We start from the raw sequence: 13,514 nt of genomic DNA on the forward strand, positions 1-13,514 counted from the left end.
GAAAAATATGAATAACGAAGTAATTGATAATGAAAAAAGGTGCTCGTGGTTCCATACAAAAGTATGTGATGCACGTAAATTGTAATTTTTTTTTTTATCTATTCTTGCTCAATCCTTTTACTAAGGGTAAAACAACGAAAAGAATCCGGATTTATCTTTTTACCAGCAATTGGTTCCTTGACTAGTATTTTGTGTTTATCAAACATTATCATTGACGTGTACTCGGTTAAATGAAAACATTCGGAGCAGCAGTCAGCTCACTGAAATATATTACGACAGAAACTTCGAATCTTCACAGATAACCGGAAGCTGATGATATGATGTGGTTCTACTGATATCTTTTTAGGGTTATCACCGTTATATTTTGCTGTTGCCAGCGGTAAGTTGATCAGACATTACGTGATTCGTGTAACGTGCATGACTCAAAACCATCTGGACACCGGTAATTTCGTCAGATCCTTCATAATCCATAACATGTGTAGACGCCAAATTAATTAACTATTGTCTGAATAACTTTATCCGGCTTCATAAAACCTTAAATAAGTCATTGACGAAGTGTAATGTTTTGGATTTGTGCTCCTGATGTTTCTGTAGTTTCCTGTTGTTTTAAAAAAGTTTTTAAATGTCAAATTAGCATACTGCTACCACCGAATCAAGCGTTTTATTGATTTTCGACCTCCATCGTCCAATACTGTATGCACACGTGCTGAAAAACAACACGTGTTTCCACAGAAAATGGAAAGGAGTGTGGGTCTGCTCAGACAGTTTAAAGTTTGAGAGAAACAGCAGTGCTATGTATATTATTATTTACAACACTGTACACCCAGATTACAGTTAAATCAGTCTAGTAACTGGTCAGGGGACACATACAAATAAGACACTCCAAGGTGATCATAATAACGGTAGTGGGGAGTGACTCTGAGTCCAAACATTGATTTTCAGCTTTTGGTACGTGTCTCATTGCTTCGTGATATAATGATTACTCCTATGTGATGCATAATGACTGCATAGTAGACTAGCCTGCTTAATTTGGTCGCATGATGGTTATCTCTAAATATCAGCGTTTTCTGCCCTTTTTCCTGAAAGCTGGACCCAATTCCCACAAACAGACATGTTGGTTTAGGGATTTGGTAACAGATGTAAATTTTATTATATATTGAACAGGGAAAAAAATGCAGAGGCCAGGGCCTATATTCATGAAACATTCTCATACTAAAAACTCAAATTATGTGCTCAAGTCTAATTTCTCGTTCCAGTGATTAATTATTTAAACAAAATACATTTATTGTCAACATTTTTGGAAGAATTTAGGAGAGACTTCAAGTCAAATTCTGTTTTAAATGTTCACACTTGACTATCTGACCGTGTCGCATGATATAAGCAAGTTAAAAGAAAGTTTGTAAATTGAGCACAAAACCCATTGTTGAGCATGAGAATGGTTTCATGAATACAGGCCAAGATCATGATCAGGATTTGAACTGCGGGGCCTCTGAACTCTTAGGCGGGAGATAAGTGTAAGACACACACATGCCAGTTGAGTTTAATACTGAGTTATTGGTGGTCGCCCCAGTCAACTTCCATACATGTAATACTACCTAGGGGAGTATATGGTGGGAATTCCTACCTCAGTTATTAATGAAAGTGATACAAAGTGAGCAGATGGACCTTACAAGCGGGCCACGGTGGCCAAGTGGTTAAGGCGTCTGACATTCTGCTACCGCTAGCCCTCCATCATTGGGTCGCAGTATCGAGACCTACCTGGGGCAGTCGCCAGGCAGGTACTGGCCGTTGGTCGGTGTTTTTTCTCCGGGAACTCTGGCTTTCCTCCACCATAAAAACCTGGCACGTCCTTAAATGAACATGGCTGTTAATAGGACATAAAACACAGACAAACCAAACCTAACCTTACAAGCACACAATGATACAGCTAGAAAAGTGACATAAATCTGGTAAGCAAATGTTAAGCTCTAACTACCTTAAGCAGCATACCTGTTTGCCCCAATTCCAGTGCCTGTTAGCACCACATGTAATGCATACTATCATGTATGTGCCTGTTAGCACAACATATACATGATATGCATACTATCATGTATGTGCCTGTTAGCACCACATGTAATGCATACTATCATGTATGTCCCTGTTAGCACCACATGTAATGCATACCATCATGTATGTGCCTGTTAGCACCACATGTAATGCATACTATCATGTATGTGCCTGTTAGCACCACATATATACATGTAGTGCATACTATCATGTATGTGCCTGTTAGCACCACATGTAATGCATACTATCATGTATGTGCCTGTTAGCACTGTATGTGCCTGTTAGCACTGTATGTGCCTGTTAGCACAACATATACATGATATGCATACTATCATGTATGTGCCTGTTAGCACCACTTGTAATACATACTATCATGTATGTGCCTGTTAGCACCACATATAATGCATACTGTCATGTATGTGCCTGTTAGCACCACATATAATGCATACTCTCATGAATGTGCCTGTTAGCACCACATATAATGCTACTATCATGTATGTGCCTGTTAGCACCACATATAATGCATACCATCATGCATGTGCCTGTTAGCACCACATGTAATGCATACTTTTATGTATGTGCCTGTTAGCACCACATAGATGATTTTACATGAGTATCAATGTCAAATTGAATTTATTAAACGAGTTCAATATTTGGATATGGCCCGAGCCTGTAAGCGAGTGTCGTTGCAAATTATTGAATGAGTTTAATCAACTAAATACGGCATGAACACGAATGTAAGATTCAATTTATCACATAACATTTATTATAAGAAAAAACCCTCAAACACAATTATTTTGTTCTCGGCTGACTTTTTAGGTTACCTGACCATAGGTCATGGTAACTTATTGTGATAGGCTTTTGTACGTCGTCGTGTGTCATTGCCCTTTGTAATAATATTATTATTGGACCTTGTGAACACTATTACTTGAGTAAATGTTAACCGAGTTTGATGAAACTTTGTATGCAGCCATATGTCAATAAGATCTCGGACAAGTTCGAAAATGGGAATTATTCGACAGTTACTTACAGAGTTATTGCCCTTTGTAATAATATTATTTATGGACCTTGTGAACACAATAACTTGAGTAAATATTAATCGAGTTTGATGAAACTTTGTATGCAGCCATATCTCAATAAGATCTCGGGACAAGTTCGAAAATGGGAATTATTCGACATTTACTTACAGAGTTATTGCCCTTTGTAATAATATTATTAGCTCACCGGGTCCGAAGGACCAAGGTGAGGTTATAATTATGCCATACCGTGGCGTCCGTCCGTCAACAATTTCTTTAAACAACTTCTTCTTCTTAACCACTGATTGGAATTTAACTAAATTTGACTGGAAACATCCCTAGGTGGTGGGAATTCAAAATTGTACAAATGGTGGGGCAAAAAGGGGGCAATTTGGCTATATTGCTTTAAGGTAATAGGTATTTCCATCCGAAATGGAAATCCCTAATAATAGTAATAATAAGAAGAAGAAAAAACATAACAATAACAATAGGTATTTCCATCTTAAATGGAAATCACTAATTAATCATTGTAATAACTTTAATAAATACACAGAAAGGGCGATAAGTCATCAAGGTGTTACAGACTGGTGAGCCTAATTTGTGTCGTACACAAAGTTAAGGAGAAATAAATTATAAGGAGAAATATTTTGGTAGATATATCTGTAGGAATGAAAAAAACTTAGCAAATACCTTTTTGCATTCATAAAAGGATGATCTGCATCTAACACTAAGGATATGTGACTGAAAAGGCAGTTCCAGCCCTCGTGATCGCGAAACATGATTTATCTCGTAGACGCAAAGAATTTTGCTCCTCAAACAAAATATATATACCTTGTGATCTGATTATACTTTTATCATAGTATAAACAAGAAGGTCTGCCAAGTTTTTGATAAAACTACATTGGTCACTATCATCAGATAATGTTCCAGGTTAATATTGTTTTTGTTTTCATACTTAAATACATCAACAGTTCGGTGACAAGGTTGTTTAACTTATAAACAAAACCATCCAGATGACTTATAGAGATTAAAAAATCTGGAATTTCATATTTAGCATTCAAGTTATATTTGTTGAAATCCCCTGGGTGTGCCCTTGTATTAAAGCAGGTACCCTAATTAAGTCAAATATGGTAAATATAATATCAACTTCATAAATAAGTCAAATGTACAGTTTATTCCTGGTAAAATTTTTGACAATTAGGTAGCTTGGGCTTACTACAGATGTCACACAGTAGTTACCGGTACAAAATATTTCCGTAACAGCAGGAAGCTTGACTATAGAGATCAAGTTAGACATATGACACCTGCTACAAGTGTCATAATATGCCTTGAGTGTATCGGGTCAAACACAAATTCATGTTTGTTTCCTGTTATATATCTTAAAAAAGGTTTGCTGGTAGGTCGGAAATAAATTTCATTATTTTTAGTTATTAGAGTTTTTGAATAATCTTAACTTTAACAGTGCTTCCTTGAAAATTGTCCCAAAAAAACTTCAGGGTAGGCACAAAAAATTAAGGAAGGTTGGATAACCAGAATCCATCATGTTTTGTTTTGCCTCAGGATATATATTTCATCAGGAAGAACATATTGTGACACGTATTCCGATACAGTGTCATATGTATACATGCCAGATTTCTTGGAGACCAATGTGTGAGTTTTTATCATTTTAAGGGAATTTTGGTTAAGATAAGGGAGGTTTTTATTTGCAGCATTTATCACAGTGTAAAATCCTATTTTATTCCACTAGATTTATGAAATTTTATTTTGTCCTTTGCTTAGGATAAAGGTGCCCTGGATATAAATAGAAATTGGTTCAAGGTGTAGAGCCAACACGGTTCCTTTAGTTTAGGTTTGGTTGGTTCTGTTTATCTGTTACCTGGGTACCACCTGTTTCTCCGTTACCTGGGTACCACCTGTTTATCCGTTACCTGGATACCACCTGTTTATCTGTTACCTGGGTACCAACTGTTTATCCGTTACCTGGGTACCACCTGTTTCTCCGTTACCTGGGTACCCCCTGTTTATCCGTTACCTGGGTACCACCTGTTTCTCCGTTACCTTGGTACCACCTGTTTCTCCGTTACCTGGGTACCCCCTGTTTATCCGTTACCTGGGTACCACCTGTTTATCCGTTAGTTGCATGGGTACCACCTGTTTATCCGTTACCTGGGTACCAACTGTTTATCCGTTACCTGGGTACCACCTGTTTCTCCGTTACCTGGGTACCCCCTGTTTATCCGTTACCTGGGTACCACCTGTTTCTCCGTTACCTGGGTACCACCTGTTTACCCGTTACCTGGATACCACCTGTTTATCTGTTACCTGGGTACCAACTGTTTATCCGTTACCTGGGTACCACCTGTTTATCCGTTACCTGGGTACCACCCGGTATGCAGGCGATTGAAGTAAAAGTCAAACTAAGCATCACAGTCATTCCTGAAGAAGCCCACTATTTGGGCAAAACGTAACCGCTAACGTTACTTAATAATAAAACTCGCTTTATCCCGAACCTGTTCCGATTGACTCATATACTTAAAAAGAAATTGTTGTCCGAATGTTATCAAGCAGTGTCATATATCATATGGATTACACAGATTTCAGATTTTCATTAAACCAACCATCAATTATGAATTTTCAATTGAATCCTGCCACTAAGTTATATAAGGGGGCCACAGTGGCCGAGTGGTTAAGCCTCTGACTGTCCATGATCACTAGCCCTCATCCACTGGGTTGCCAGTTTTAGGCCTATGTGGGGTAGTCTCGAGGTACTGGCCATAGGTCGGTGGCGTTTCTCTGGGTACTTCGGTTTTCCTCCACAGCCAAAACCTGGAACCTTGTTAAATGACCATAGCTGTCATAATAGGACGTTTATATAAGCACACACAAACCAAACCAAATTCACCGTTAGTGATAGCCTTTTCATGATTATTGGCATACAAGTTAGAATGTGTAGTATTATTTACTATGTTAAATCAGGGACTCTATATACTGTCCCTGGTTAAAACACCTAGGAGATGCATAAAAATCAGCTTTTGAAAAATATATTGCCATACAGCGATATTTCATTTATGTATTGCGATACAATACTATATGCCTGTGTATTGCGATACAGTGGTTTTCATATAAAATGTGACAGTCCTACCACCAACATAATTTAGGCCTAACCTTCCTGTCATTGTTGTCAATATTTGCTAACAATACTTTGAATTTTACCACTGATAGCCAACAGTAAGCTGTCAATAAGTGTCCCCTATAGTGTGAACATTGGACTGGACGGTGAAGTGGGGGATACTGTTATTGCGTTGTATTTAGTGTGTACAGATGATATGTATACAGCTGTACTCAGAGTAATTATCAGTGTTCAAAGATCACCAGGATGATTGACATATCAGTCTTTGATCTAGAAATACGGTTATGTTAACAGTGTCACAAGCATGCTTATATGATTCACATTTCAGTACAACTTAGGCCCCAGGTTAAACAAATCTCAACGTTACCGTGTGGTAAGTCCAAATTTCAATTGCCATAATTTTCCTTGTGGAAATCAATTCCACATTTTGGGAAACTCTTGAGGGCTGAGAACAATGGACGTTTCTATGTAAAATTATAAGAAACTTGGAAAAAGTAGGTGCCGATTTTGGCTTTGGTGGATTATCCCTAAAGTGAATGAAGAAGGACAAAATTACAATATCCATATAGGACTTAAAATTAACAAATGTGGACTTCGATCTTGATTATTTCATGATCTGGGGGCCTGGTGCACAAGATTACATCTTTTTGTAATTTCAGTATGAACATGTATGTATGATCTGATTTATCTGATCTGAACAGTGTTCACAAAACCTTTCCACTGTCACAGGACATTCAGTCAGACAGTTACTAGATTTTCAAAGGACCAAATAAAGTTTTGTCTAACTAATCTTTTTATTAGAGTAAATAACAGTTTGGTTTGTTTGCGTTTTTCGTCCTATCAACAGCTTTAGTCATTTAAGTACGTGCCAGGTTTTTGGTGGTGGTGGTGGAGGAAAGCCAGAGTTTCCGGAGAAAAACCACCATGAACCTACAGCCAGTGGTGGAGGGCTAGTGATAGAAGAATGTCGGATGCCTTAACCACTTCGCCACCACAGACTCTTAAAATGAGTACACAACAGCACACTATGGTATATCAAATAAACGTTATTAGGGCCCCGTATCGGAGATACGGGTGCCCTATAGTAATCACCCTGTCTGTCTGTCTGTCTGTCTGTCTGTCCACAAATTTTGTTCCTGGCTGATAACTTTAGTATTTATTGACCGATGTACATGAAACTTGGTCAAGATGTTCAGTTCACAAAAATACACATTGAGGTAAAAAGTCAAGGTCAAAAGTTAAGGTCATTAGGTTCAAAGGTCAAGGTCAAATTTTACATCTTTTCACGGATGAACATTTTGTTATGACATTATGAAGCAAAGTTGATCAGAATTAAACAAGGAGTCAACTGACCAAAGGTCAAGGTCATTGGGTCAAAGGTCAAGGTTAAATTTTGTATCTTTTCACTGGTGAACATTTCGCTATGACACTTTGAAGCAATGTTGCTCAGAATTAAACAAGGAGTCAATTGACCAAAGGTCAAGGTCACTGGGTCAAAGGTGAAGGTTAAATTTTGTACCTTTTCCCTGATGAACATTTTGTTATGACATTATGAAGCAATGTTGTTCAGAACTTAACACAGAGTCAACTGACCTTAGGTCCAGGTTACGGGGTCCAAAGGGTCAAGGTCAAGTTTTGTATTTTTTACTGATTAACATTTTGTTATGATATTAAGAAGCAAAGTTGGTCGGAATTAAAGAATAAGTCAACTGACCAAAGATCAGGGTCACTGGGTTAATGGTCAAGGTCATTTGGGTCCAAAGGTCAAAGACAAAGTGGATCTCTGACTTTGACCCTGGCTCTTGATGGAGGAGGTATATAAGGTGAAATAAAACAAATCAAAGCTAACAAATGAGTATTGCACCGGTATTTACATTTCTGTTAGCCCAGCAAATATGGAGGTGGAAGGAAACAAGACTCACATCATAGTACATGTAAAATGTATATTTTGCTTCCTTGCGATTCTTTTTGAAGTCCAAATGTCAAACGTCAAGCTCGGCTATATGGGCAGATTGCTTCTTGATGATTATGGGGGATATATTGCCACAAGACAGGGCCCTTACTGACCTGTCAGTGTTCTAGTTTATGTTACAATAATTATGAAACAAGTTATTTCAACTTATATTAATCACTCTATTTGGCCTGGATGTTAGCATGCAGGGGGTCTTAGTGTGGAAGGAAACTGGAATACCTGGCGAAAACCATTGGAATTTGGCAGGTGTTCTCATGCCTGTTCACGCCCGATCGGGTAATCAAACCCCGGTCGTCTTGGTGAAAAGCAAAAGCACTATCCACTGCGCCACCCAATCACCCACTATGGTATCACTGTCAATGTTATTGAACCAAGAACATCAACAATGAAATTATAACTAAAAGTTGAACACAAATCCGTACTTGCCAACTTTTTGTTCCATGGGGGAGATTCTGCATTAAAAAATAAATAAAATGTGTGTATACACCCCCTAGAGACAAAATAACCTTTAAAAATGACATACTTTTAGTTGTCCTTTCAGATGAAATCATTAGATCTTAGAAGATAGGTATAGTTAACAAATTCAATGGTTAAAACCAGTAAATTTAAGGGTCCAATGTAGGAAGTCTCCCTCCTACACATGTTGCATGGTCAAGTGACCAAAGTGACCGGTCATCAGACTAGGATGACCAGTTGACCTGTGTTGGTCATATTGTCTTTTCTTCAGTGTTGACCAAAATATACCTCTAGGCTGTACATGTGCACTGATCGAGGTCAGGTATAGTTTGACCTGATAATGTTCTGAATGAAAACAACACTAACCTTGGTCTGATACAGTCTGCATTGGAGCTCTGATCTATCATACATTAATTCAGGTATTTTTTCTCTGTTCACCATATATTTGCACTAAAACACACATTTTGAGCAAATTGATAAAGTAAATTTATGTTACCTTACACACACTAAAGAAGGGATTTATGTTGTAAGTGTTGTTTAAGTTATATGCTACTTTACACAAATATTATACCTGTTTGTTTTGTGGTAAAGTGGTTATTGCTACCTAACACATTCATGATTATACCTGTGGTTTTTGTGGTTGGAGTGGTCTCCCCTAACTTTTAATTCACACTTCCTAATAAAAATAAAATGGCAGTACAGAATTTCCTGATTGCTATTGTCAGTCCACATGTCCTTGTGTAAGTGATCAAAGCTGTTATTTATAAGTAACCAAATCACAATTTTCATTATTAAACGATATTGAAATGTTTATCATTATGTGTGTGGAACTCCCTCGAATATGATGGTAAAGTAAGGTAGCATATATCCTTAACGTCGGTCAGCTTCTTCTCCAGGATAGCTTCCAGAATTTTAACAATAGTTGGAAGTGTATGAGGCTATGTTCAAGTTAACATAACTCTTTTCCCATTGCTTGGAGAGTGAAGAAAAGGGGGACATATTTATAAAAATCGAAGATGTGTCCAGACTAATAAAAAATCAAACATAAATCTAAAAAATGTAACATTGAAACAATTAAAAAGAATAAAAAATATTAAGAAAATATTGTGTTGGTAATTATAAAATGTTATACACATTTTAAAATATAGCTAAATTGTATATGATACTTCTTGTTAGGTGTCCAGTGGAGCTGACAAAACTTTGTACTGATATGTGACCTATGTTATAGATAGATAAACCTAAGCCTGTGTAAACAACAGTAGTGACACTGTACCTGATTTAAACAGATTTTCTTTGTTGTAAATAATTCTCAAGTAATTTTCACGGGGACCATTTCTGCTCACACTTCATCGACAGATATATTACAATTTTTGAGCATGCCTCCTAAGACTCGTAAGTACAACACAGGTAAATAGTGGTATATGACCTTGACTTTTTAGCTCAACTATTTAAATTAAGTGGGTCAGTCTTGATTATGTTCATCACAGTACAAATTACGACAGCTAATTATTAGCTCACCTGGTCCGAAGGACCAAGGTGAGCTTATGCCNGTATTATAGAGAATATTGTTCTTAGGTTTGTAGATGAATGACACTTATAATTCATGAGATGGGTTTCTGTGACGAGATAATCCATTTCCTGTTAAAAATGCTGAGGAATGCTGTAAGTCATTGTCACAATGAGTAAACATCAGTGATGTCACATTAGCAATGCCCACTGTTTGTTATTTTTCAACTTAATCTTGCTCCGCTCGGTCAGTTTAGTGTGAAAATGACTAAATATGTTCTTAGTTATAGTATTAGAAAATTAAGTTTATTTCGCTGTAAAACCTTGTAAAACAGGAGTGAGAAATTCTGTCAATATTTAATAAAACTAGTAATACAAAAAATATAATTATACCCCCGCCATAACATGGGGGGCATTTAGTGTTCCCGTCCCATCCTGTCAAACAATTCAAACACTGAAACTAATTTCACATGATGACGGGGGCAATTATGTCATGCAGACATTTTCTAGTTTTTCAAGCATATTTAATTATAAGATGAATCATATTTAACATATTATTGGTATTTTTTATATTATTGCTATTAATAAATATAAACAGAATTTAGAAACCTGTGTACATATTCCCTGGTAAATATGTTAAATTTGTATGCTACGTACAACACAACCAGAGGGTCTTAATATCATCGCTTGATGACCGAGTTCAACAGGAAGGAAACTTAGACTACCGTGTATCAGATGCGGTAAGACATATACTAGTTTAAGAAATCTACGTAGACATGCGGGCACTACGGTGTATCAGATGTGGCAAGACATACGCTAGTTTAAGAAATCTACGAAGACATGCAGACACAGTGCATGGACTTATAAAAACTTGGTACAAGTGTAAACTTTGTAAACATACATATGGGAGGGATGGGGCTTACAAAGAACACCTCATGGACAAACACCCGGGATACTTTGTGGAACCGTAGACGTTTGAGGATCACTCTAAAGAACAGGCAACCAAGCCACATAATATTAAATAAACGCCCATTTGAGGTGCTTACCAAGAAACAATTGGACCAGGTAAAATTCAGGATTAAACCAGCACAAGGGATGAGTACAGTAGGACCAGCATGTAAACAGTTTAGGCCTGTACGTACTGGATGAAGCTCTAGGAACGCTCAAGGCAGACCTGGAACTATCGGACAGTGAAGACACGGCGTCCACATCAAACACGTCGGAGGTAGACAACGTAAACGTAGACTACAGGATTTTGGGATACAAGTCACAATCTACATCAACAGTATGAACTTGAACACTTCAATACATGGCAATAGTGTTCATAGGCGAAAGAGATACTTAAGCAGAACTAAAATTCATCAGTGAATTGTATGTAACAAATTAATGTGTTCAGATACTACTGACTAGAAAATGCTCATTCACTCAAAATAACCGCGATGGAACATTATAGAACGTTAAAAATAGATATGATCATGTGACGTTAATTGTTTCCTGAATTTTAGTACTTCAAGGGACCAATTCTGTCGTTTAATCGTCCTGAAGAAGCCCACTGTTCAGGCAAAACCGGTAGACGTATCCTAATAAAGAAAATTCAATTGATCCCGAGCTTGTTGCGATTGACACCTATTCTTAGTTTTCCCTATTCTTCAATCGCCCTGCATACTGGTTGGTATCCAGGCAAGGGATAAACGGAACCAACCGAACCTGAACTAAAATAATGACGTTGGCTCTACTCCTGGAGCGATGTTAAATAAATAGATACATCCTTGTTTATGTTGTCTGGAAGGGCCCAACACCTCCTTCAATTCTTTTCAACTAGATCTAGAGCTCCTTTCCTCAATAAGACAAGTAGAAATTTGCCTACAAAAAAGTCTGCATCTACTACACTTACATGTACCTGTGACGTAATGGAGTCCCTGTAAATCCTCTACATAATTATTATAATGTTTCATTCTGATTGAACATATAGTGCCTCGCTTGTTTCACATGTTATGAAGTATTATTTGATGGTTCCAATACAATATACAGTCAAACCTGTATTAAGAGGTCACCCAAGGGACTGGCAGAAATTGTCCGCTTAAGACAGGTGGCTGCTAAAACCAGCCTCACCCGAAAATCACAACCAAGTTTTCATACATTCACGGGTTATGACATTTTCCCGGCAATATAGGCTGCTATATTATTTTGAATTTTTCTCCCTTCATCAACAAGGGTACGATTTCATACTTGAATATAAATGCATAATCAATAAAATACAAAGGCGTTTTGGTGATTAATTTCTTGAAATGATGAATTTATTTTTGTTTGGCTACACACGTGTTCCACATACGTTTTGCGCTAGCAGACAACCACCGGTACTGAAATCTACATGTAGATCTACTTTTAATGAAAATCTACATGTGGATCTACTTTTAATGAAAATCTACATGTAGATCTACTATTAATGAAAATCTGCATTGCGATGTATTCTGATCTACATGTATGTGGTTAAAATAATTTTGTTAGAAATGATATATTAGTATTTAGTTAATTCATCACTTATAAATAAATCACTCAATAAATCTAGAAATTTGNCAATGAAAATCTGCATGTAGATCTACTATTAATGAAAATCTACATGTAGATCTACTTTTAATGAAAANCACTAATGTTCTGATCTCGCACAGCTACTACAAACCAAATAAATATATTATAGAAATAAATCATGACATAGTGCTGAAAAAAATTATCTGATTCAGCGTCTGTGCTGTGAAATTTATCCTTTTGACATGACGTGTGCTTCGTTGATATAGAAATAGTGACAGAGATTTTTATTATCACTCAGGCACACCATTCTGCGCAACAAGAGGTCATCATAAAGTACACTATAACAATGATATGGTTGACCCTAAAGCACTCATCTTACTATGCTAGCTTACAATAATATAGTGGAAACTATTACACTCCTCATACAATGATAAACACAATATTACACTGTTCATAGTACTATCATACCTTATTATAATGGACAATATACCGCACTGCTTATACAATGATAAACACAATATTACACTGTTCATAGTACTATCATACCTTATTATAATAGACAATATACTGCACTGCTTATACAATGATAAACACAATATTACACTGTTCATAGTACTAGCATACCTTATTATAATAGACAATGTAAGGCACTGCTCATACAATGATACTCATCATACACTGATATACATTACACTCATTTTACAATACTATTACGATGGTATAATACATAGCATTACATTCTCACATACCATGCATTCACACAGTGGTATAGCAGGCACTGTTGCATCCATCTTACAGTACCTACAATAATATTATTACAGTATTACACATAAATTACTCGCACTCCATGATACATGTAT

At 36.8% G+C, this 13,514-nt stretch overlaps 1 protein-coding gene across 4 annotated transcripts in view; it reads left to right on the forward strand.

Moving 5' to 3' along the window:
• Positions 1–202: 202 nt before the first annotated feature.
• Positions 203–13,514, forward strand: part of LOC110462515 (choline-phosphate cytidylyltransferase B-like) — a 45,633-nt gene continuing 32,321 nt past the window's right edge. Inside the window, exon 1 of one of the 4 annotated variants that reach the window (XM_021516493.1) lies at positions 203–379. Coding sequence is in view for 3 of the 4 variants with exons in the window: in XM_021516490.1 (XP_021372165.1) it covers positions 4,678–4,711 (34 nt within the window). In the remaining variant the exon portion in view is untranslated. Of the gene's footprint in view, positions 380–4,666; positions 4,712–9,924; positions 10,012–13,514 lie in introns of those variants that run through there. The other 3 variants (XM_021516490.1, XM_021516492.1, XM_021516491.1) reach the window with 3 other exon arrangements.

This window comes from Mizuhopecten yessoensis, unplaced genomic scaffold (genome assembly GCF_002113885.1).
Source record: "Mizuhopecten yessoensis strain PY_sf001 unplaced genomic scaffold, ASM211388v2 scaffold10797, whole genome shotgun sequence".
NCBI classification, from domain to species: Eukaryota; Metazoa; Mollusca; class Bivalvia; order Pectinida; family Pectinidae; genus Mizuhopecten; species Mizuhopecten yessoensis.